Source organism: Amblyraja radiata, chromosome 35 (assembly GCF_010909765.2).
Source record: "Amblyraja radiata isolate CabotCenter1 chromosome 35, sAmbRad1.1.pri, whole genome shotgun sequence".
In the NCBI taxonomy this organism is placed as follows: domain Eukaryota; kingdom Metazoa; phylum Chordata; class Chondrichthyes; order Rajiformes; family Rajidae; genus Amblyraja; species Amblyraja radiata.
The window spans coordinates 1,007,713-1,035,145 of record NC_045990.1 but is presented as its reverse complement, the minus strand read 5'-3'; the positions used below and the strand labels follow the sequence as shown (position 1 = coordinate 1,035,145).

The 27,433-nt window shown below is 41.1% G+C and overlaps 1 protein-coding gene across 2 annotated transcripts in view; it reads right to left on the bottom strand.

Moving 5' to 3' along the window:
- The window catches only part of evi5l (ecotropic viral integration site 5 like), a 98,107-nt gene that overhangs the window by 60,832 nt on the left and 9,842 nt on the right, over positions 1–27,433 (bottom strand). For both annotated transcript variants that reach the window (XM_033012197.1, XM_033012198.1), the window contains exons 2-4: positions 18,489–18,608; positions 4,747–4,924; positions 1,817–2,006 (exon numbers count right to left, since the gene is read on the bottom strand). In XM_033012197.1, coding sequence (XP_032868088.1) covers positions 1,817–2,006; positions 4,747–4,874 — 318 coding nt within the window. In that variant the 5' untranslated portion in view covers positions 4,875–4,924; positions 18,489–18,608. The remainder of the gene's footprint in view (positions 1–1,816; positions 2,007–4,746; positions 4,925–18,488; positions 18,609–27,433) is intronic.

Below are 27,433 nucleotides of genomic sequence, written 5' to 3'. Positions count from 1 at the left end.
TTACCTATCATATATTGTGATATTTGGCAGATAACCAAAGTCCAGGAAAAAATAGGAGTACTCAAAATCAGACAGTGTCACAACCATCGTGGTTTTTGATGCACATTATTGATATTGAATTGGAAGAAGAGGAATCAGGCACAAAATGTTGTAATAACTCAGTGGAACAGGCAGCATCTTTGGAGAGAAGGAATGGGTGACGTATCAGGTCAAGACCTTTCTTCAGACCCTTGGAAGAAGGGGAGGACAGGAATGAGTGGACACAAGGAAAGATGTTTAAATATAGAGTTGACAAATATTTTGTGGACCCAGTAGACATGTGGTAATGATAATGCAGAGAACTGAAGGTGATTTATTGTGATAGGAAGAGAGCGATGATCGCATGCATGCTAAATCGTATTATTTTAAAAGGGATACAAGAAAATAAGGAAGTTGGGATTGTATCTGCAAAAATCTTCTGCATGTTAACAAAGCATGTTAAGCTCATTGTATCCATGAGAATAACTGAGCTGCAGCTGCTGTGGTGTGATGGTGCAGAGAATCACAATTTGAAAGCAGAAGGAAATTAAAGCTAAGATTGAGAAATCTTAAAAAGATTAATAAGATTTCTTGAGAAGATTGTTAGATATTGTGCTTTGGGCTAATGGAATCAAGGGATATGGGGAGAAGGCAGGAATGGGGTACTGATTCTGGATGATCAGCCATGATCCTATTGAATGGCGGTGCTGGTTCGAAGGGCCGGATGGCCTACTCCTGCACCTATTTTCTATGTTTCTAAATGATTTACTAGAATGGTTTCAGGAATGCAGAATGTGGGCAAATGGGACTAACTTTGATGAGCATCTTGATGATCCACAGAGGCTATTTCCGTGCTGCATCACCGTATGATTCTTTAACTTGACACGTGGATGAACAACTTGCTCCTCGGATGTTTGCATCAATGTTTGAAATCAGAAAGAGTTTAAATACACCATTTACTATGATTAAAAGGGTAATAATCAGGTAGATTAAGATGAGCAGTAGAGCAAATAAGCATAACTGGCCTCCTTCTGGGCTTACTATTCATGTAATTGTTGCTGTGTAACGCTAGATTGTGAAATGGACTGAACCTGCAAATTCTGCAAATTGTCTGTCTCTGGTATTCACTTGAAGTGGGTTCAAGTCCCACTGCACAGTAAAAAGAGTTTCCAGCATTAAAAAACCCGTCTTTCCTTTGAATTGAAAGGAAATCTGAACACTGCAGACTAAAAATAGATTGAAGCATTCCAGGATTTCAAAACAGGAGGATTTGAATTCTGCTGGCTCCCACTCAAAATTTTAAGTCATTTCCCCTCTCTTTATCTGACCAACATTAACCCGGTATTGGTACAAAAAAAGGCTTGCTGGCTACTTTGGACATCAAATGTGTGTGTGTGTGTGTATACAGATACATATGTGCATATATATATATATATATATATATATATATAATATATATATATATATATATATATATATATATATATATATATATATATATATATATATATATATATATACACACACACACATGTACATACATATGTATATGATCTATATATATATATGTATATATGTGAGTAATGTATATATTAGAGTATGTGTGCATAAACACACAATGAACTTTTTTTTAGTTTATTATATTGTTTACAGTGTACTATGTTTACATATTCTGTTGTGTTGCTGCAAGTAAGAATTTTATTGTCCTATCTGGGACATATGACAATAAAACACTCTTGACAACAGACAGGTACAAAGCTTTGCGCTACCCCGATGATAAACAAGCCCAGTTCCTCACCCTCAGCAGTTTCTCTTTCTTTTTGCGCACTTCCTCCCATTCATTGATCAAGCGGCCCCACAGAATCCATGTGTCTTCTTCCAAGTGGCTTAAGTTGCTCGAAGCCGAGGAGCTCGACACAAGCGAGCCGCTACTGTTCCGCCGTGATCCATCCACCGACCGCAATGATTTGCTGTCTGCTTCCAGCAACCTAGCAAAAGTTACAGTTTTACAGACGATTACAAGCGTAATGGGATATTACCGCTTATAAAATATTCAGACCCAATCAATAATTAGCTCTGCATTAAGTAACGTAGCAAACAAAATGGACAACATTTCAGTGAGAATGATGTCTAGTGTCATCAGCAACAATCGAAAGCCAGCAGTTTAATAACATCAGAGAGGTGAGCATCGATAATTCAGAATAACACGTCCTTCCTTATTCCCATCCAAACAAATCCCAAACTAAACGTCTTTCAATACTTGCACTATTTCAAGTCAAGTTGAACGCAGCAAACAGTTATTTCTATCTAAACATTAAATGTGTCTACATCTTCAGATCTGGGTATGGAGATAGGCAAAGCACAGAAATCAACGGCTCAAATGCATTTCAAACACATATTTCTGGATTTCCTATCACTTGCTGTCTAGAGCAACACAGCGTTAAGGGCCTATCCCAGTTGGGCGACCTAATTGGCGAGTTTAGAAGAGTTCGAAAATATGACATGTAGAAGGCCTCTTTCGACTATGCAGAAGACTAGCTTCGACTAGCTACGACTAACTTCAGGAAAATTGGACACCGAATAGTGGAGAGTGCAGGCGACCTCCTTTGATCTCCTTCGACCTCCCTTCGACCTTGATGAAGACTATCTACGACTACCTTCGACTACCCTTGATTACCTACAACTAACATGCCGACCTACTACGGCTAAACCTACGAGTAAAAAAAGTATCGATTTTTTCCATGGCGACCTTTTTTTACCCGCGGGCATTTTGTAACATATTGAAAAAAACACCGCAACCTAGCTGAGGCCTCGAGTACGCGGAGACTACTCTCGAGCATGAAGGAGATTTACGAAGACCTCCTACGACCTCGTGTCGACCATGCTGCGAGTACGAGTGGAGGGCAAACTTGCGGATTAGGTCACCCAAGTGGGACAGGCCCTTTACACCAGTGAGCCGTGAAGCCAGCCTGAAGTAATGCCTCCAAGTCCATAACCTCAGAATATCTACCCAAAAATCCTGCATGTTTTTCTTCTGTATCTATATCCTTGTGTTGTCCATTTCTTGAGAATCTCCATAAAATAAATGCACCCCTCACTCTGTCAAAATCCTCATCCTTGCCAATATGGGCACTTGCTAACTAAGCAATTACATTCATACGAAGGGTCTCGACCCGAAACGTCACCCATTCCTTCTCTCGTGAAATGACACCTGTCCCGCTGAGTTACTCCAGCTTTTTGTGTCTATCTTCGGTTTAAACCAGCATCTGCAATTCCTTCCTACACATTCATAACCATGTTTTCCCTTCTATGGTTCAGCTCAGTTACAACCCACCTTGGATTGCCACTTCACCACTCACCAATCCCCATAGCTTGCTGTCCCAGCCACCTCCGGTGTGCTCCGATTCTTCCATCCCATCCCCAACTTTACCCCGGCATTCATCTCCTAATCCCCATGCGTCTCCTGTTGTCCTCTCAGTTCCCAAACACCATACCCACCCCTGGTGCCCGCGCCTTCTCCTATTCATCTGCACATCTCTATTCCTTCCACAACACCCACCGTCTTTGGCACCACACAAAACGTCCACACAACACCCTGTGGCAAACCTACTGCATGCAAGCCCACTGTCACCACACTGGCATGCACTCCCCACTCCTTCCCGCATTGGTTCTCTGGCTGATCAAATGTCAAATCCAAATCTGCAGATATGGTGGTGACTGTTGTCAAAAGAATGATATAATCCATGAACAAACTGCTGGAGAAACTCAGCAGATCAGACAAAATCCATCAAGGGAAATGAACAGATGATGTTTCAAGTCTAAATCATTCTTTGGACTTGTAGAGTAAAGGGGAGGCAGCTGATAGAAAGAAAGTTGCATGCAGGTGGAAAGCTGGGTACTGTCACTATCAACCAGTTCCTACTCCCTCCTCCATGCACTTCCCCTATTTTTCTGCCAACTGCATGAATAGTGCAAAGTTAGTTTATATTTTATTGCAGTTAGGAATACATTTAAGCATTGAGATTAAGCAATAAGAGAGGCCACGGCCTCAAGCTATTTCCAGATACAACTATTTATTTAATCGTCAAAACAGAAAATTCAGGCAACATCTGTGGGAAAGTGAAACATTAATCTTTCAGGTTGAATATCCATTGTGAAAACAGTTCTGATGTAGGGTTTTCAACATGAAAATAATGTGGTTTCTCTTTTCACAGATGCTGCTTGTCCTGCTGAATGATTCCATTATTTACGGTTTTATTTTAGATTTCTAGCATCTGCGTTTTATTAATGTAATGTTTTCCAATTAAAATAAGCCAAAAAGGCCCAAATAGGAAGACTGAATCCCCAGAATTAGCCTAGTAAAGTCCAGTTTATCTCTAAACTGGGAAAAAAATCCAGCATTTTTCAAGACCCCCTCTGTAAAAACACTGGCTTGTTTTCTGTTAAATTTTAGCTTTAGAGATACAGCGCGGAATCAGGCCCTTCGGCCCACTAAGTCCGCCCCAACCAACGATCCCCGCACATTAACACTATCCTATACACACTAGCGACAATTTACACTTGCACCAAGCCAATAAACCTGTACGTCTTTGGAGTGTGGGAGGAAACCGAAGATTTAGAAGAAAATCCACGTGGTCACAGGGAGAACGTACAAACTCCGTACAGATAGCACCCATAGTCGGGATCAAACCCGGGTCTCCAGCGCTGTATGGCACATCTTGCCCTCACCTGTTTTGCTCTTCGAGCTTTGCTAGTAGTTCCAATTCATCTGGACTGAGGTTATCAGAAGAGGAAGAATCGGGGCTGACCGCAGGACTTGCCATGGGAACAAGGCTTTGCAGCGTTAGGGTCTTCATCCATCAGAAGGTCAAGAGCTGAATGGCAGCGAGATTTATATTATCTGGAGCTGAAAGAGTGGAATACAGTGGCGACAACCAATTAGTGAAAGTATACACTAGGATCAGCCGGATTATCGTACCAGCTTCAAACTCGTCTTGTTGAGTTTCATTGTCTGTACTAGTTCTCACCTAACACACAGCTAACAATGGCCTGTTTCTTTTATTATCATTACTATTTTGCATATCTTTCATTCATTTGTTCTATATCTCTCTACATCACCACTATATCTCTCGTTTCCCTTTCCCCTGACCCCGGGTTTGAAGAAGGGTCTCGACCCGAAACGTCACCCATTCCTTTTCTCTAGAGATGCTGCCTGACCCGCTGAGTTACTCCAGCTTTTTGTGTCTATCTTCGGTTTATCATGAGATATTACTTGAATAGGTCAGACTAGAATAAGAGAAAGGATCAGCATTTATGTACCACTGCCAGCAATCTTGGAATCCAAAACTTTGACTTTAATTATACACATCAATCGCTAAACCTGCAACTTTTCCCAAATGCCTGTTCACCTTTGACATTTGTAAACAGCTTCTTCTGGAGTCTGAAGAAGGGTCTCGACCCAAAACGTCACCGATTCCTTCTCTCAAGAGATGCTGCCTGACCCGCTGAGTTTACTCCAGCACTTTGTGTCTATCTTTTTCTGGCGATTCAGGCTCCACCTCGACTTTTTAGTGCACGTGGATGGCTGGAAAGGTCTCCTTGGCTCAGCAAAACTCTGGTAAGGAAGGGCGTTACTGGTTCAACTTAGGACTTTTTTTTCAAGGTGGTGGGAAGAATGGGGCAGGTGGGTGTATTCTTCAATCAAACTTTATTCCAAATTTACACAAAATGCTGGAGTAACTCAGCGGGACATGCAGCATCTCTGGAGAGAAGGAATAGGTAACGTTTCGGGTCGAGACCCTTCTTCAGACTTTATTCCAGGTTTTCTACATTAATGAATCACTGGACATTTGCCTTCGTGTAAGTGATGCACCAACCACCTCAAACATATTGCCCCTATTTTCTGAAGCATCTTGTAGCTACTGATTCCTGACTACGTTGATTATTAACATGGCTTCAATCCTAATGAAAGGGACTACTTCCTTTCGTAAAGAAGCTTTCACAATGAAAAGCTTTCACTTCCAGTACCAACAATTAAACTCTGCATTTCCATCTTGCATAACATAAAATATAAAAAGTCAAGTGGATAATCACACAGATCATTCAAGGCCTTTTTAAAAACGGATATCATTTGAAGAGGGATAAAACTTTATAGCGGAGTAGTATTTTCTTAGGGCACATGAACAATTAATAGCTCACAATGTCGAAAAGCCTAAATTAATGCAACGCAGCAGGATATCACTAATATGATTCACACTGTTACAAGACTAATTTCAGTTAATGGTCAATTGAAGGTGTTTGGTTCTGTGTAGCTGACCATAATGCTTGACAGTTATCCAATTGTTTACTGCCAAATGATATATAAAGTGCATTCTTGCACTCCACAGAATCTATTGTACTATTTCATACAACGAATACTGTCATATTATCAGAGATCAGAATACTGAGTTATCAGAAGGCAGAGTTACATCTAATTGGTGTCAGGGAATTGAAGAAAAATAAAGAGAGAACCAACCACCTCCCACAATATGAATAATCTTTCTTGCTTGCTTCACTTTGGCTATAAAGTGATTCTGGCAGAACCCGAGAAACCTAGAAGCAGATTGATTCCACCGCCTGCAATGAATGATGGAACAAAGCACAGAACATTGGCAAAGAGTCAAAGAGGAAGAACACATTAAATAGATTAAATCTTGTATTTAAAAAAACGTTTTAACTATGACTCATGGGAAGAAATAGTGTAAACGATTACAAGATGGATCATCTTTTCTCCGTTTTTGATAAATCAGATTAGGCTCAATACGACCCTCACACATTTATTTAACTTCAGATCAACACCAGAGAAATTAATGGTCACACTGAAATTAAATAAAACTGTGAGGCTTTGCTTAACAAAGATGTAAGTGGTTCCTCTTCACATGCTTCAAGATCCACTTCCTCTAACAATCAGCACACAGCACCTCCTCTTGTTTTTCACTCTGAGGGTTTTTGCTCCACTGAAAAGAACCAAAGAATTCTCCAAGAAAAAGTGAGATGTTGTAAGTGATTTCAAGAAATTATTGCTTAAGAAAGAACTGCAGATGCTGGAAAAATCGAAGGTAGACAAAAAGCTGGAGAAACTGAGCAGGTGAGGCAGCATCTATGGAGCGAAGGAATAGGTGACGTTTCGGGTCGAGACCCTTCTTCAGTCTCAACCCGAAACATCACCCATTCCTTCTCTCCATAGATGCTGCCTGTCCCGCTGAGTTACTGCATAATTTGTGTCTATCTTCGATTTAAACCAGCATCTGCAGTTCTTTCCTCCACATGTAATTGTCTACCCTGAGTTCCTCTCCCTTCAATGTGATGCAAGCGTGGGGGTGGGTGAGGGGGGCAGAGTGCAACTTTCAGCATTCTCCTGAAGTGATTCACTTGTCCACATTGCTAACCTGTCTGAAGAAGGGTTTCTGCCCAAAACGTTGCCTATCTCCTTCGCTCCATAGATGCTGCTGCACCCGCTGAGTTTCTCCAGAATTTTTGTACTTGTCCACATTGCTAACCCTGTTGTGGGCCAGAATTCTGAATTAGCTGCACAAATGGCCACAGACAGCAATCAGTTGATGACCCCGTTTTTGTCGAGATGCAATACACATCTATCTTATGCACGATTCTCTTAATACCTTGTCAACAAAATATTACCAATCATACGTTTGTGGAAGAGTTCCCAATTTCTCCCATGTTTTGTTTGCCAGACTGTTTGCTAACTTCATTTTGAAAAGTAAAACACAAAGTACTGTAGTAACTCTGTGGAGCAGGTTGCATCTGCAGAAAGAATGTTTAGTGATGAGATCCTTCTTCACAACTCACTTTCAAAAGGTCCACTTCATTTACTCTCTCAACCAGCCTTGATTCCCCCCCCCAATCATATCAGTGCCTGCAGACTCTAAGAGAGTCCTCCAGGTGTGGTCTATTTTAGGGTTATGCAAGTAGTCTAGACCTGTAGATATTGTTCAGATTTCCACTGGCCTTTGATATTCTGTACTGGTACCTGCTGTTCTAATGGTTAATGTACATTGATACCTACGTCTTTCTGGACATGATTTAGAAAGAACCCTTTTAGGTCTAAAGTGGAGATTCTTAAATTTACCTAGACTGAAATCCATTTTGTCATAATTTGCTCTTCCATTCAATTTATTAATGTCTTCGTGTAATTTAATGCTCTCACTTTCACTACATTCCAAGAAGTATAGACAGAGTGGATGTAGATAGGATGTTGGGTCTTGTAAATGAAGGCCATCACTATTTAAATGGTGTTGCTCTTTTAAAGCAGCGATGGACCAATTTGTTTCGTGGCCTCGGAAGGCCCTGATAGCAGAATGTTTCAATAAAGGCTGAGGTAAATAGATAGTTGATAAGCAGATGGCTATCCATGATGTTGACTCCTTTCCCAAGGCAGCATGGTGTAGATGGGATCAATGGATAGGGGGATGGAGGGGGAAGGAGAGGGGAGGAAGCTGGTTTGTGTGATGGAGTCTACCCAACCATCATAAGACAATCTGTCCAGCCCTGGTAACAGGGTGCGAGTTTTCGCTGAAGAGCCTTCAGTGCATTTACATCTATCTGTAAATAACGAGCCCCCACTTTGATACGGTCTCTTGCATTAATGTTCTAACATAAGTGGAGTGCAACCTCGATTCAACTCTCTTAGCAAAATAAAAGCTTGCATTCTGTTAGCTTTCCCAGTTATTTGCTGCACCTTACTTTGTGACTCCTACATTAGCATAGTCAGATCCATCTAGAATCCAATCACAGCAAAGATATACAGAGTGAAGCTCTTCGAAGACCAATTAACAAATGACATTGAATTTGTGGACCAGGGAAGCAAGCCTCATTTTCAGGTTACCTCTGTACTGTATTTTTTCGCTCATCTTATACTATTTCCACTCTCCCATCAAGTGAGGAAGACCATTTCATACATAAAACAAGTGCAAAGTGAACCTAGTTTAGACACCAGTGCACTTAAGTGTACATATTTCATAGAATAAATTGTTGGCTTTTCTTTGCACATTCACTCTAAGCATAGACTCAGCTCCAACATAATAAAATATTTATGTGCTCTGGTCTATTTATATAAACCGAGAACAAACGTTCTCCATTAACCACTTTATTCCAGTTGCAGGGATGTTATTTGCAGACTCCGGTTAAATCCTTTTTGCCAGATTGTGCTTGCAATGTTCACTATTCATCAGACAGCTGCTAGAGAAACAACCAGGCAAAACAACTACTTCAAGCTTTAGAATGGACCAATAATTATAATGCGAGTCAAATATTAGAGTAATAAAGCTTAATATACCAAGCTCCCATGGCAAACAGTGGACTGGTGGCTACAGCTCCATACAACCAGAGCTCCTGATGTCAAATTTCAAAGGAGGGTTAATAAGCGAGCCTTTATCTATCCCTTCTCCTTCATCACTGGATCCAAATTGCAGAATTCCCGACACATAACCACGTGGTACTACCAGGGCCAGCTGCCTCGTAACTCCAGTGAAGTAGTTTCAATCCTGATCTCGGTTATCATGTGAATACGGACTTTGCACTTGTCCCATCGCATTTGCATTTCCTCTGGGTCTTCCAGATTATCTTTGCACACCAAACACACGGTAGAATCTAAGGGAGTTAATGGGAATGTGGAGAGAATAAAATGAGATGAAAGTAGGATCTGTGCAACTCGCTGGGTGGTTATTGTAGACACATCGGGACAAAGGGCCTGTTTTGATGCTGTATGACATTGACTAGCTTCCAACCACAGATAGAGGAGAACATCAAATGCCCATCGTCAATGTCTGATTGGAGGTTACCAGTTAATATTTTGTCTTGTATTTTCAAGTATTTGTAGGAAATGGGGATTAATGTCCATTTCCTATTAAATATTTGGATAAACAAGAGACAAAATAATAACTAGTCATCTATTATCAGAGCCACCAGACCTTTGATGTCTGCAGGCCAGATTGAAAGGTTTCATGATTTAATTTATGGTTCATTTGGGAAGGGGGAAAGAGTGTTGGGCAGGGAGAGAGAATATGGTCAAGTGTGAACCTTAAGCAGCAGCATCTCTGGGGACAAGGAATGGGTGATGCTTCAGGTGGAGACCCTTCTTCAGGCTGAAAGATAACCCCTAACCCCCTTCCCCCATTGTCATCTTTTATAACACTATTGTCTACAACATGCAGTTTCTTACGAATGGAATTATTGCATTATAGCAGAACTAAATGCAATTATTCTGTCCAATAATTGTCCTTGTAAAGCATACATTATCTGGTCATTATCACTTTGGTGCTGGAGGAAGCATGACAAGTGTAGATTACTTCTTTGCTTCTGACATTGCAACAGTGACTCATACTTCCTTGCGTTTCACAATTCGTATCACAGGTACAGTATCCTCCGTACATCACACTTCAACAAAGCTGCTCTTCAGCTATTAATTGGATATGTGAGAAGCTTCAGGTTCCAGCTTGCTGCCTTCAAAAAAGTGTTTCAAATTATGATTCTCCTCATCTACAATATAAAATGCAAATCCATGCAGTATGGAGTGAGTCACAATATATTGCAGTCCCTGAAATGGGGACATTTTAAATGATTTTCCTTCATTTCTGATGGACGATGAAATTATACTGCAGAAATCTGTTATGTCATTGTCTTCACTACAAAAGTAAAAAGAGAAGTGAAAGGCCTGGATAGAGTGGATGTGGAGAGGATGTTTCCACAAGTGGGAGGGTCTAGGGCCAGAGGTAATAGCCTCTCCTTTAGGAAGGAGATGAGGAGGAATTTCTTTAGTCAGAGGGTGGTGAATCTGTGGAATTAATCGCCACAGACAGCTGAGGAGATGTCAATGGATGTTTTTAAGGCAGGCATAGATTCTTGATTAGTACAGGTGTCAGAGGTTATGGGACGACGGCAGGAGAATGGGGTTAGGAGGGAAAGATACAACAGGCATGATTGAATGGCGGTGTAGACTTGATGGTGCGAATGGCTTAATTCTGCTCCTATCATTTATGAATTTACGAGTCATTTCATCAGTACTATTTTAATTAAATCTTTTGGAATAGATAAATGCAACACTGTTATCACGATATTGAGCTGTTACATTAGTGTCCTAGAATTTTGTGACTGCGAAGCCACTTTATTTTGTGAGATGATTGTGAGATGATGTGTTGGGGGTAGTAAGTAATAGTGTTGGTCCTTGGTGGGTAGAATTTGGGAATTTTGCTTATTATATAAACATCTGCCAATCTAGGTTCACACTTGACCATATTCTCTCTCCCTGCCCAACACTCTTTCCCGCTTCCCAATTGAACACCATAAATTAAATCATGAAACCTTTCAACCTGGCCTGCAGACATCAAAGATCTGATGGCTCTGATAACAGATTACTAGTTATTAGTTACTAGTTATTATTTTGTCTCTTGTTTAGCCAAATATAGGAAATATTAAATGTTGTGTCCATCTAGGGGTTAGAGTTTCTGATTTGCAAAAGTAAGTTTTTTTTTCTCCCACAGGTTTTACAAAAATAAAGGTCTTTAACTAAAAATACTAAAGGCTTTATATTACATTGTTTAGATTATCATTGCATAAGTGTCAAACAAAGTAATTGCTTGTCAACTTCAATAACAAAACTACCAGACTATGTACTGATGGGATAGTGGTGCACGATTACATGGGAAGAGGTCCCCCCCCCCCCCCCCCCAAGACCGTTTTTTTAATTGCTTGTCAATTTCCACAGCAACTCAAGTGGTTTTCTTATAATTATAAATCACGTTATAATTAATTCGGTCCACGTAATACAAATAGTATTCCTTAATCGCATTATATCCAATTTACAATATGGGCATACACCTGATAGTGAAACTACTTTTACTCTGTTCATCTTTGATACTGCCTTTATATCTTTCAGATGTCCTAAATGTGGAAGGAAAACAAAGTGTGTTTTTTAATGAATTTACAAAAGAGAGGACCGTGCAAAGTGTCATTCAAAAGGTGATATAGAATGGAATGACAAGATCAAAGGAAGCAATATTAAACATACAGTATTTGAAAGCAAGTAAATAGTCTGGCCTGAGAGTAAAATTTAGAGAGTTATTTAGAGCAGCATAGGAAAAAAAAAAAAGGAAATCTGACCCTTATATTCCAATCCTCACTAGCAACAGGAACATTGCCAAAGGTCTACAAAACAGTTTGTGTAAAATCTTTGTTTAACAAAGGAGAAAGGGGATATAATGAGTAATCAGCGGGTGGGCAGCCAGCCTAACCACTGGCAGTGAGTCAAGTACTGGAAACTATTCCAAGGGCCATTTAGAAAATTTAGAAAACTGTTACTTAGAAAAGGCACAAATCAGCGAGGTTTGTTAAAGCATGTCATGTTTGAATAAACTGAATTGCTTATTTCTTTGGCAATAAAGGCAAAAATCGTAATGATAGTGTGCTTACTGTACATTGCATCAAGATCTTTAAAAACCCAAATGGCAGATTGTTCATTAAGCTAAATGTGGGATCTATTAAATCATGACTAGTTGGAAGGCTGCAAATGTATTGGTCAAGATGTGTTTTAGAGACTGAAAGACAGATGGAAGTGAGATTTTTGTGATATGTCAATGCAAGGTTACAAAGTTTGCAGATGATACAAAAAAAGGTATTTGGAAGAAAGCTTTGGATTGTGGGATGACAATAGAAGGGACAGTAATGTGTGTGAATGTGTGTGAGTAATTGGTGGTGGTCGGAGGGGCCGTAGGCGCAGATTGGCAGCCACGCTTCCGTCAGTCTGCCCCAGGGCAGCTGTGGCTACAGAAGTAGCTTACCACCACCGAGTGTGACTGAGGAGTGAATGAATAATGCAATGTAAAGCGCCTTGAGTATTAGAAAGGCGCTATATAAATCCCATCCATTATTATTATTATTAGTAATGATAGAATTCAATCAGAGAAGTGTGTGATAATGCCTTTTGGAAAGTAAACAAGACAAAAGAATACACAGTAAATAGTACTTTATTGAGAAACACAGTAGAAAGACTTGGAAGTGCCTGAAAAATGGCCGCCTCGCCAGCAGCCCGTCGCGTCCCTTCTCTGTTTGTATTATTTTAAGTATGTTTTTAATGTATGTTTTAATGTCTCTTGTCTAGGTTGTAATTCTGTATTCGGCGTGGTTAGAATTTGTGTCGCTGAATGGTGGCAGGTCAAGGACCTCTGTTTGCTGCCTCTGCTTCCCATTATCAAGCTGTACCCAAGCACAAACTCCAGCAGCAATTTGAAAGGAACTTCATGAGCAACTTGAAATTGTATAGCATGGCAACAGTATTACTAGCTCCATATGGCACACTCGATATAAGAAAGTCAAGGATTCACGGGAAACAATAAAGGTCGACACTCTAGTGCACACAGACAAGGTTCTACAAGGTATTTTAGACGTCACTAAATCCAAGGTGATCAGGGAAGACGCCCATGTCTGCGCCAGCTCTTCAGTTAAAAAATAAAAAATCCAATTATCTGGTCATTTTCACGTTACTGTTTCTGAAAGCTTGCATTCTTTACACTTCAAAGTACACCATTGACCGTAAAGTGCTTTGATACTCTAAAGGATCTTAAAAATACTATAAAATAATGCAACTCATCCTTTTTTAAATCCCTCTAAATCTCTTTTCCTCCCTTAGCTCTTCACACCAGTGAGCAGAATTGATCACAGTAGTCCCATGTTTTATGAAGATTCAATACAACTTCCTGACTTTTGTATTTATGTTGCTATTTTTAACTCCCAGGATACCATAGGCTTTATTAACTACTCAACAAAATGCTCTTCCCTTTTCTTGGAATCATGTACATATACACTCAGGCCCCATTATTCCTGCAGCCTTTATATTTGTGACAGTCTTTGTTGTCAATGTGTTTCACATCTTGAATACATTTAGTAACAGAGCCTCTACATCACTATTGGGTAGAGAATTCCAAAGATTCACCACCCTCTGGTGAACAAATTTCTTCCCACCTCAATTTTCAATATTAATCCTCCTATTTTGAGAACTGAGTGACGGATTGTTGCTGGGCAAGAGAATGAACAAATGTGGAATGGAGCAAGTAGATGGATTCTAGATGCCACAACTCAGCCACATTACAGCTGGAGTAACTCAACAGATCAGGCAGCATCTCTGGAGAAAATGGATTTGTGATGTTTCAGATCGGGACCCCACTTCAATCTGAAGAAGGGTCCCCACCCTAAGCGCCACCTAACCATTTTCTCTAGAGATGCTGCCTGACCCGCTGAGTGACTCCTGCATTTTGTGTCTATCTTTGGTGTAAACCAGCATCTGCAGTTCTTTTTTATTACATTACAAATGAAATATAGTTTTGGCAAAGCAGTGATGAATGCAGACAAACTGAACACAACTTATTTAAATAAGAAGGAACTGCAAATGCTGGTTTAAACCAATGATAGGCACAAAAAGCTGGAGTAACTCAGCGGGGTAGACTGCATCTCTGGAGAGAAGGAATGGGTGCTGTTTCGGGTCGGGTCTGAAGAAGGGTCTCGACCCGAAACATCACCCATTCCTTCGCTCCTGGGATGCTGCTTGTCCCACTGAGTTACTCCAGCACTTTGTGTCTAACTACAACTTATTTGTAGATGTAAATTACCACATATATATTTCTCATGATTAAGATTTACACGGCCATGTCAAAATGAAGACAGGAGGCTCCAGATGCTGAGATCTGAAGCAACAAACAATCTGCTGGAGGAACTCAGCGGGTTAATTGTACCTGTGGAGGGAAGTGCTCTACCATTCCTACCTCCACACTCCCCTCAGATGCTGCTTCCTCTGATAGATTGTTTTTATCCTCAAGGCAAGGTGAATGCTGCCCAAGATGGGTCTTGACCCAAAACATCATCCATTCCTTCTCTCCAGAGATGCTGCCTGTCCCGCTGAGTTACTCCAGCTTTTTGTCTAGCTCCCATCATGGACTTCTAGGGGAATGGCCAGTTTTCAACTATCAATTTTGAATAAAATATCACAATTATGTTCACTAAATTCCACCATGATAAGTACTCTGGAAGAGGCTATTTTCTGCAATTCTCCATAAGCAGTCGGTGCTAGTGTATAATCATCTCACATTTAGAAATGCAAATATTTATATGTGCATATACAAGTAGAAAGTGAATATATATCAGTCTAATAATCAACCTCCTGCAGTTAAGTAAAGGTGAGAATTGTAATTCTGCATTAAAAGAGTTTAAATAGTTTGTTCATTTATTATGTGGCACAGCAGTTAGCATTGCTGTTTCCACAGCTCCAGCAACCCATACAAGAGATTAGAGATGAGATGTCCATGATGATGAGAGCTGTACATAGTGTCCTAGCCTGAGATTTGACACTATGTACAGTTTGCTTGTTTTCCCTGTGACCGTGGATTTCTCCCACGTTCTGTGGTGTCGTCCCACAACTCAAAGACATGCTGGTGGGTTAATTGACTACTGTGAATTATACCTTGTGGAGGTGGGTGGCAGGAACCATCAGGGTGGAGTTGATGGGCACAGAAGGGAGGTGGGCTGCAGGCAAATATATGGGCGGATGCGATGGAGATTACAAAGAGATATTACGTGTGTAGGCAAATATCTGGTAAACAGCGTATAATATGGGAAATATGAAATTGTCTATTTTACCAGGAGAGTAAAAGAGCATAATACCCAATGGTAAAAGATTAGAGATGTCCATGATGATGAGAGCTGGGAGTCCTGGTGCATGATTTACAGAAGGATAGTACACAAGGAATTAGGAATGCTAACAACTCGTATCGTCTATTGGTGCGCAGTTGAAAACCAAAGTAAGAAGTGGTGCTTCTGTTATATGGGGCACTGGCAAGAGGACATCCTGGAGTATAGAATTTTCTCAGGTCAGAATACATGTCATATTGAAAGATTACATTTCTCAAGGTGGAGATCGAACAAGGGCAGCATTCTTGAGTTGAGATTTACGGTGAACAATAATATTTCTGCAGGGTGCACTTTTTAAAAATGGACCAGATGCAGCTGATGCTTCAAGTAAACTAAGTAATCTTAGAGTCAGTCATGCAGCATAGAAATAGGCCCTTCAGCCCAACTCAGTCATGCCATACAAGATGTCCTATCTACACTACTCCCATTTGCCCACATTCGTCTAAAATTTTCCTATCCATGTATCTGTCCAAATGTCTTTTAAATGTTGTTATTTTACCTGCCTTAATTACTTCCTCTGGCAGCTTGTTCATCAGAGCCTCCATTCTCTGTGTGAAAAAGTTGCCCCTTAGTTTCCAATTAAATCTTTCCCCATTACCTTAAACCTAAGCCCTCTCATTCTTGATCCCCAACCCTGGGAAAGATTGTTATTGGATCATACTCCGGGGGCGCTGTTCTGGCAGCAGCCATGTCAGCAGTGCGTCAGTTTTTTCAACTTTTTTAATTTTTTTAGCATGTTTTAAAGTGTGTATTTAATGTTTCTTTGTGTGTCTTGTGTGGGGGTTGGTGTGGGGGGGTAAGGGGGAAACCGCTTCGGTCGCCTCCTCCATGGAGAGGCGACTTTTTCCAGGTCGCCTCCCCCGTGGCCTAACATCAAGGATCGGCGCGGCCTTTCCCGGAGACGTGCCCGGGACTTCAGCGGCGGGCGCAGCGTGGACACTCGGCGTGGAGCGGGTGAGCCCTCGCTGGGGCTCGCTGGAGGGGAGCGCTCCGTTTCGCTGGCCCGGGGCAGCCGGCAGCCTGAAGTCGCAGCCTGAAGCCGCGTTCCAGCTGGTGCGGCGTCTACAGCCCGGGATCCCTCGTGGGGGACCCGGGGGAAGAAGAAGCCATCACTGGTACACAAAATTGCTGGGGGAACTCAGCGGGTGCAGCAGCATCTATGGAGCGAAGGAAATAGGCGACGTTTCGGGCCGAAACCCTTCTTCAGACATCTGCAGTTCCCTTTTGAACAAGAAGCCATCACTGCCGGCTCGCGGCCAACTTCTACCGCGGGGCCGGCATGGACTTACCATCACCCCTGGAGGGGAGCTTCGACCGCCGGCCCTGCAGTCTACGGTGCTTCTGGCGGCGGCGGGGACTTTAAATCTTGACCGCTGGCCTGCGGCCTACAACAATCTAAAGCCGCGGTCTCCGGTGAGGAAGAGCCGATCCTGGACTGACTCTGGACTCTGGTCCTGTCCACGGGGGGGAAATGGAGGTGGACTGGCCAAATTTTTGTGCCTTCCACCACAGTGATGAATGCTGTGGTGGATGTTTGTGTTACATTTTGTGTGTTCTTTATTATTGTATCGCTGCTGACAACCCAATCCTTGCCGGGTCACTGCTCGTGCAGTCGACCGGTCGGTGCAGAGAGTAGCTTTGAATGTTTGTCTCTTCGTTACGTTGTTTGTGTCACTTTCTTTTTTTTAAAAAGCTACTGTAATGCGCCCTTTCCCCTTGGGGATGAATAAAGTGCTTTGAATTGAATTGAATTGAATTGAATTGAATACATAAAGAAGGAAATGCACAAGCTAAACAATACAAGACTCACGCTGGTAACTGCTGAAATCTACACATGTTTTGTTATCATTAAATAGGCAAAAACCTCAGGATTGGCAAAGAAATAGATGAAAGTATGTGCCCCATAACAATATTCGAGGGTTGTACGTAAAATCAGGGATACCAAAGGAAATGCAATGCTTATAATAAAAGTAGCACGGTGGAGTTTCCACACTCCCCCAGTGACCGCTAGTGTTTCCTCCGTGCTCCAGTTTCCTCCCACATCCCAAAGGCGTGTGGGTTTGTAGGTTAATTGGCCTATGTAAATTGTCCATAATGTGTAGGGAGTGGATGAGAATGTGGATAACACAGAACACGATGGTCGGCGTGGACTTGGTGGGCCGAAGGACCTGGTTCGATGCCATATCTCTAAACTAAATAAAACCGAGTGCAGGGCTACCTATGAACTGCAAGGCTTACAAGTAAGGATGAAGGACTGAACAAGGAAGTTAGCAGCAAAAACTCAGCAAGGGGGTGGCAATAGTTCAACTGGGTATGAAACTGGTTGAATGGGCACATTTCAAGAATAAAGTTCAGAGGGGACAAGATTAATGGATGCTATAGAAGAGCTAGGTTGGTGCACAGAAGATGGGACAACAGCTCCAGCTCTGAAGAGCAAAGGACAACATGTTCTGCAAGGTGAATAACTTAATTAATAAAGAGGTTACAATGAGAGGACTAGAGTTGGAAGGAGGTGACCAAGAAGTTAAAACGTTACTAGGAAGAGATATTAGACAGGGGCTGTTGGTCTGGGTCCAGAGAAAATGGCTTTAATTATGCAGATAGTCACATTTGACTTCCAAAGCATTTTGTTCTACATTCATTTCTTTCTTTATCCAGGAAATCCAATTAAATCTCATTTCCTTCTGGCATCTTTGTACCCAAAATACTTAACGCAAAGACCACACTTCATTCAAACCTACCTCAGGAATCTCACCCTATCCAGGCAAGTTAGCGAGTAACCAAGGTGCAGTGTGTGTTCACATTCAGCATCGTTAGGGTGGTATTTTCACCTTTTGAACTGTCATGCAAGCCTGAGAACTGAAAACAAAAATGTCAAATGTCCGTTATACTGAATGAAATTGTCTATGATGAAGGCTTCAATAATCGCAAATATAAATTGAAACCAATTTAAACAGGAGTCGAATCAAATAATGTTCACATTAAAATTTAAATGCCTTGTAAAATTAGCACCAAATGCTCACTAAATTATTTAAAAAGAAATAAGATTAAAATTCTAATTATAAGAGGACAACCAGTCTTCCGGAAAAGACTTGTGGAGGGAGATAATTGCAGACTGGCAGTCAATAAGACAGTTTATCTCAAGCAGTTATTTGTCACTAATGAACTCTTATCCTGAAGAGTCTACCAGTAAATACACGAGTCAGCAGATAAATGGCAGGTTAAATAACGCAAGTCCCCATGCCAGGGACTTAATTTGACATTTTCTAAATCTCTATCACATATTGGTTTCTAAAATGCACAATTCATTCGTTTTTAGTTCATCCTTTTGAAAATTATTTCCTACCCTTCTTTAAAAAAATAACCACCATGTGCAGCTGATAGAAGTGAAATTGGCTAGAGCTCGGTACTCAGATCACAATCCTGGAATGACCAAGAGAAATCTACAACTTGTTCAATGCTCAAATGGAAAATCAATTCAAATCACATCTACAAAAAAGCCAACCAAAGACTCTTCTTCCTCCGCCAGCTCAAGAAGTTTAGAGTAAGGAAACACCTCCTAATCAAATTCTACACAGCCATCATCCAAAGCATGCTCACTTCATCAATTACAGTCTGGTTCAGCAGTTTAGACACTCACTCCCGTAATAAATTACAACGCATAGTTAACAAAGCATCCAATATCATCAGCACTCCCCTTCCATCAATAGAATCACTCCATCACAAACGGTCTGTGTCAAGGGTGAAGAAAATCATCTCTGATCCCTCCCACCCAGCTCACCACATCTTCCACCTGCTGCCATCAGGAAGGCGCTACAGCTCACTGCCCGCCAAGACATCTCGATTTAAAAACAGTTTTTACCCACACGCAATCCGAATTCTGAACACACTATGATAACAGCACATATCCTCCCCATGCATGTACTGTATATTGTATGATGTTGTGTTTTATGTTATGTTTGATGGGAATCAGCCTACCTTGTAACATCCTGTACTGAACCTGAATTCCACCAGCTTGACTGTGTGGTCATTAAATAATCTAATCTAATCTAATCTATAAAATACAACTCCTTTCCCACACATTACTATACTGTCCATGGGTGAATTTAGTCTCCCAGAGCTGTAGGATAACTGGTTTTAAAAATAGAAAAGAGAAGTGAGTTCCTCATGCACCTCTGGTGAACGACAATCTAGTTGGCGAAATGTGTAGGATTGGAACTGCAGATGCTGATTTAAACCAAAGATAGACACAAAATGCTGGAGTCACTCAGCGGGACAGGCAGTATCTCTGGAGAGAAGGAATGGGTGACGTTTCGGGTCGAGACCCTTCTCTCCAGAGATGGTGCCTGTCCCGCTGAGTTACTCCAGCATTTAGTATCTATCTTGTGACAACCTAGTTAGGGCTGCATTAGGAATTGAGACTTCAAGAGAGCCATTCAAATTCAGACAGATATAGAATAACAAACACATGTTGAGATGACAAGCTGAAACTCTGCAGTAAGGATTCTGAAAAAATAAGGTGATAATGAGTAAAGAAAAGACTTGACTAAGGAACTGCAGATGCTGGTTCACACAAAATGGCACAAAGTGCTATTGCAACTCAGCAGGTCAGGCAGCATCTCTGAACATGAAGAGGTGACGTTTTGGTCACAGGTTGATGCAGTGTGTGTTCACATCAGGCTGAAGAAGGGTCCTGACCCAAAATGTTGCCTATCCATTTTCTCCAGAGATGCTGCCAGACCTGCGGAGTTACTCCACGACTTTGTATTAACCAGGATTTGGAGTTCCATGTTTTTACACGTCTACAACCTGAAAGATAAACTGCTTTTCACTCCACAAACGTTGCCTGACCTGCTAAGTTTTCAGTTGCCATTTTCTATCATTAAAAACACAGGAAATTAATAATTTTCAGATTGTCAAAAGGTAAGTGATGAGATGCCTTAGGAATCGGCGCTTTATTCAGCATCAACAGCAACTCAAACAAAGCAACGTTGTTAGTCACCATACTCTTTTGCAAACCTGTGCAGTCACGACCACAGTAACTACATCAACCAATCATTAAAACTGCCTCACTGCAACATCCCATGCTGAGTTTCTCACCTTAACTTTATCGATTAATTCCTGCAATGGCTCAGCTATCTTTTTAATATTTCGAAACAACCAGTCTTCAAAATTCTGAGGATTGTTGATATTCCAATTGGTCGACAACTTAAACTAAAGTGTGTCGGAAGGAACTGCAGATGCTAATTTACATCAAAGATGTACACAAAATGCTGGAGTAACTCAGCAAGATAGGCAGCTTCTCTGGATAGAAGGAATGGGTGGCATTTTGGGTCAAGACCCTTTTTCAGAAGAGTCCCTTCTGAAGAAAAGTCTCAACCCGAAACAATACCTACTCCTTCTCTCCAGAGATGCTGCCTGACCTGCTGAGTTACTCCAGCATTTTATGTCTATCTTCAACTTCAATTCATGGTCTGTCTGCGAGTCTAGAACAGACCTAGCTGACCTGCAAATGTGTCTGTCTTGATTCTGCAAACTGCAGTTTTGCCTTTACACCTCAGTGGCTTCCACAGATGCTTCTGCTAAGTATGTTGCCCAGGATCCTACCTTGGTCTTTGCTTGCTGTCTTGTGGTGAGGCAAATACCACACAGCTCTTGCTGACTAACATTTGAACAGCCAACACTGCAAAACCAGGAGTTTCGATAGGTTAAGATAGCTAAAGGTAAATTTCTACACTGATGTTATCAAACTGCACTCGCAACACTTCTGGGAACATTGACTGTTACGCAATTTCAACAAAGCCTTTAGATCTGCGTGGGACTTTTTTTGCTATTTTGTCTCTGGCAATCCTTGCAATGTAATCGGCCAGCTTCTGGCTTATATCCCCACCAAGGTCTCACATTTGGCTATACACCTTGTCTTTTAGCCCAGAATTGTCACTATTTAGATGGCTATCCTCAAACACCATTTAAAATGGTCAAGAGTTTAAGAGTGTTTTATTGTCATATGTCCCAGATAGAACAATGAAATTCTTACTTGCTTCAATGATAATGTAACTGTGAATGTACTATTACTAATTCACTCTATGGCTCGGTAGTGAATCCAATTTGATATATCACTTCCACCTCAGATTCTCACATTCATAACATGGATGGTTCCAAGCTGAATTTGCGCTACAAATATAGCCCTTATACCAGATACAAACATCCGTTACCATTCCTGTGGGCAATTATCACCTGTATAAAAGGAGTTTCATCCCTTATTCAATATGCCGTATCCTTGGGTACTTAAAGCAAGTAGTCTTGAATGAACACCTGAGTCTGAAGAAGAGTTTCAGCCCGAAACGTTGCCTATTTCCTTCGCTCCATAGATGCTGCTGCACCCGCTGAGTTTCTCCAGCACTTTTGTCTACCTTCGATTTTCCAGCATCTGCGGCTCCTTCTTAAACACCGAGTGGTTTTTGTTAACTCCCTGATTAGGCCTGCAACCAATTCCACCCACAAGTCTTGCAGTTTGCTTGCCTCTGGTCCTTACATGACCTCCTAACTCCTCACTGAAAGCACTTTCATCTGACAGTCAGTCATGCAGAAGACAATGCTGCTATTACAACTTCTGCCGACTGGTTTCCTGCCCACACCACAAAAATCGTTTTATATTCTCCACATCTATCTCCATGCCAGTGACTATTCTGATTGCGTCTTCAAAAAGTTAATTGTAGTATGTTGACTTGCTTGGCTCAAACTCTCTTATTTGCCAGTTCACACATCAACTGAATTTATAAAGATCTTATTCAGTGTCTCTGCATTGATTACGCACCAAGCGTAACTCTGAAGTTTGGTTTTAAATATCCCTTCAGAACCTTGTGGCGAAGCAGTAGAGTTGCTGTCTCACAGCGCCGGAGACCCGGGTTCAATCCCGACTATGGGTGCTGTCTGTACGAAGTTTGTACGTTCTTCTGTGACCGAGCGTGTGGGTGCTCCAGTTTCCTCTTACGTTCCAAAGACTTACAGGTTTGTACGGCTTTGGTAAAGATTGTAAATTGTCCCTAGTTTAGGTAATCAATTTAGTTTAGAGATACAGCGCGGAAACAAGCCCTTTGGCCCACCGGGTCTGCGCCGACCAGCGATCCCCGCATATTAACACTATCCGACACACGCCAGGGACAATTTTTATATTTACCAAGCCAATTTACCTACATACCTGTATGTCTTTGGAGTGTGGGAGGAAACCAAAGATCTTGGTGAAAACCCATGCAGGTCACGGGGAGAACGTACAAACTCCGTACAGACAGCACCCGTGGTCAGGAGCGAACCCTGGTCTTAAATTGGATCTTAAGTGAAGAGTAAATCAGCCATCTTACTGAATGGCATAGCAGGCTGGAGGGGTCGTAAAGACACGCACTTATTCTGAGAATATGACCCCAGTTTTAAATTCCCCTTCACGTTATTTATCTCATTAATCTTAAGTTTCAATTAGGTCAACTATCATTCTTCAATAAGCCACCTGATCTATCCCCGATTCCATGCCTCAGGATTCCTTCACATGGCTGTTAAATTTCTACCATATTGGTTTCTCAAAGTTCCTTAAAATCAATTAAATACTTGTCTGCACCTGCAAGATTCTCTGTGAGAAAGGAACAGCTGTAATCTTCCCAATTCACAGGTACTGCTCCAATAACCAAAGGTGGAAGATTATGGCTACTGCTTCTGCAATTTCCATAATTTACTTCCCTCAGTGCTCAGGATGCATTGAAGCAGGACTGAATAACATCCATTTTAATACTGCACACCAGTCCTGTTGCTCCATTTTATTTCATCTAGTATCTAATTTAAAGGTTTTATCTGATCTTCAAGGTAAAATCATATTTATTATTGCAGCCATTTCTTCCGTCGCCTCCAGTTAGTTATCATTCTGATCCCAATCCATGCCACCATTCCTCTGCTAAAACTTTCATTGTTAAACTTGCTTGAACACCTTTGCATTTCATCATGTTAGTTATCAATTATTCTTGCCTCTGAGACATATGTTGAATTATGTTTAAAGAAACAGGGACAGTCTTGCCAATTAGTAATAAAGATGTTCCAACATGCCAATACAAACATTGCCGAATCCAAATTCCAATCCAGTAACGATTCATTTATATCAAGTGATGCCATTCAGTAACGGGATTTATATCGTGCCAAGTTGAGGCTGACCTTGTACAATGCTGGTGGAAATGGGTGGTTTCAGTTAGCCTTCATGGATGCTGTCCAGAGCTGTGTGCTCATGAACACTGCTATCTTTGCAGTGGTGTTTGGAGAAATGTCACTGTGTTGCAATAAGAACAAAATGGTACAGAAAAGGTCATTCTGATACCAGGCTGGAATGGCTTCAACCAGAATAAGATTTTTTTTAACCAGAAGGCACTCTAATGAATAGGCAATTGACATAAACAGAAACTAACTTTGAACAGGGTTCAACTGGAGTTTAAAATTAAACCAGTTAAGGTCCTCTTTCAAGACAGAAAGTTTGCACAAATACATTCATCACATTGGCCCCATTATCATTGAACTCTTGGATGAGAATGCACGGTGAATCATGGACAGATAATGCACTCTCCTCTACTCCAACAGCCACAATGACATGGTGGCTTTCCCACTCTAATGTCATGCTGAATAAAACGGTGTTTTCAGCAGCAACATCCATCTCTTCACTGATGCGTGGGTTATGATGGCCCTTGCACTCAACATCGGCAAATCAAAGGTCCTTTACCAACTGCCCCCTCCCCAACATTGAACATTCACAGCAAGACCTTTCCCTCAGCAAAAGCAGATGGTGAAGAAATTAATGCGAGATATCAAGGAGTCCTGACAAAATATTTCATTGGGCTTCAAGGGGGAAATAATCCAATGGTTGAAATCATGCCTTGTGTAGAGAAAATTATGGGTTAATAAATTTCAGAATTCTTTAGGCATTCGGCAAGCAATTGTCCTCAACCCAAAACATTAACTGCTTCAGCGGTGGGGGAAGTAGGAGGGATGTCTGAAGAAGGCTCTCGACCCGAAACATCACCCCATTCCTTCTCTCCAGAGATGCTGCCTGTCCCGCTGAGTGACTCGAGCTTTTTGTGTCTATAGAGATTAGGAGCTGTATGTTCTGCGACAATTTTCTACCATCCAACACCCCATCCAATACCCACAAAGCCCAAACCAGGAAAGATTCATTATTTACCAATGCAGCTCCAGTAATGCAAAAAAAAGCTTAACACTAAGCAGAACAAAGCAGCATTTGATAGCATCTTATTCATCCAAAATACTCAGTGTCTCCTCAAGTGGCAAAAGATAGCTGCATGGTGTAGTGTACAGGAAAGCACATCCTAAACCCATTCCCTCAATCCAGCCACAAATTAATCAATATCTAGTTATTGAGCGTCATAATTCTGCATTTTAAATTTTGTTTAAACTGCTCTTAGAATGAGTTTGTTTTCCACTATCTGCTACACTTTCAAGGGGACCAGTGTTACCACTTCACCAATGAACTGAGCTACAAATGCAAGGATGCCAAACCCTTACAACCAAAATGGTCATTTCTATGTTGTAACATTATGCTTAAACCACCGAGATCTCAAAATTAAATAAGTATATTTAGTAGTGAATCTGAATGTTAAAGTAGACACGCAACACTAACATATTTAACAAAAAGCTTGGCAAACTACATTTGCAATCCAGTCTGTCTTAATGGACTCAATTTCTTTGTCAGGGTAAAACAAAGATGACATTTTAATAAAGTTAGCCCAGTCATAGAGGAGTCATCACCAATGTTTTTTTTAACGAAATATATTTATACATCCCATTAAATGCTTTGAGGTTTCCTTAAGTACTGGGTGTGTCTGATATTCATTCCATAGCAACTCAAGTTTATATAAAAAGACACCAGCGACACAATTACACTTTTCTTGCAAGCTTGATGGATCAATATTTTTTATTGGTGGTACCCTTATGGATTCAGTAACAGATAACATGACAGATAGGACGATTCAGTAACAGATAGCATGATTAACTGCAATGCAATTAGCATGGTTTTCCAATTTACGAGAAATATCTTTAAGGTGAAATCTGAGATGAAGGAACTGGTATTGGTTTATTATTGTCATGCGTATAGAGATAGTAATAACTTGGTTTGCATGCTCTGTCATCATGAATATAGTTAAACCATTATACAAGTACAACAGGAAGTACAAAGAGAAAAATAACAGACGACAGTGTTACGGCTACAGAGAAAATGCAGATAAAAAAGTGCAAGGGCTACAATAAGGTAGGTTGGGAGATCAGGACCTCGCTGTTAGAGAACCGTTCAATGGTATGACAACAGCTCTTCCTGAATGTGGTGATATACTCCTGCTCGACACAAGAGAGAAGAGGAAATGACTGGAATATAAATGGTGCTTAATTATGTTGACTGCTTTCTCAAGGTAATGGAGTCGATAAAGTTGGGGGGGGGGGAAGGAGAGATGGGGGGGGGATCAGTAAGGAAGGAAAAAAAAAAGGGGGGGCTAGTTTGGTGATAAACTCGGCTACATCCACAATTTCTTGTGATATTGGGCAGTGCTGTTGCCAAACCAAACTGTGATGTATCCCTTTGAGGATGTGTTCTACGATGTAGAAGTAGGGAAGAGATGTTGGAGACATGCCAAATTTCCTGTCTTCCGAGGAAGTATACGTGTTGGCAGTGCTATTTTTGTGTACAAAAAGATGCTGATTAATAAACATTTATAATAATCAGGCTGCCTGATTTTTTTTAAGAAGGCCCCACTACATCGTGCAGGCAGGTACCATCACAGAAAAGCATTGGGCATTTGTATGCTTCCTTGTCCATAGCTTCAACGTGGTTAGTCCAGGACAAATTATCTGTGATTCTTCAGGAATATGAACAGCAAGATCAAGTCCAGATGTACCAATTGTGGAGCAAAAGCGGCTGGCGTCAGTAGAATATTTGTTAATACATTTGCAAAATGTGGGCATTGATGATAAAGTCTATTATTATAAACAACTGCTGTATATCCTTCAGAAGGCATCAAACACAAGATATTCTCAAAGCAAAGCAGACCTAATGAAGGAAATTGCATTAACTGCGACAGTATTGACTAATGCATTTAAGTTGGGATGGCATGGCTTGTGCAGAACTTGGGAGTGCTGGGGCCACCATGGCCTAATGTGCTTCTTAGCAAGTAAGATTACAAAGTATGGAGATGCTCGCAAAAATATATAGGTAGGTTGTAAAGCTGCAATCACCATGCGATGATGGTGATGAATGTATCCATGTAGTGGATAGGATACAATTCAAACATGTTGCTTTTTCAGTGTAGATTTAGGCATCATATGTGGCTTTTTGAAGCTATGCTTCATCCAAGCACAGAATGTCAGCTTAAGTCTTGTAGACAGTGGAAAGGTTTTACTGAGTCGTATGTAAAATCATTTACTTTGTGTGATCTTTGAAAGATATAGAAAGTGTGTGGAGAGGATATAGGAATCATGACTGAACCAAGATCACAAACCCCTGCCTACAGATGCTACCAGGAGCAACAAGTAGAAAAGCATCCCAAGGATACAACTTTGGAAAACTATGGGGTTGGAAAGAGAAGCCAAAAGTTAAAGATGGATTAATAGAAGTCATCAAAAGGTGTTGCCAGCAAACTGGCAAGGAAGG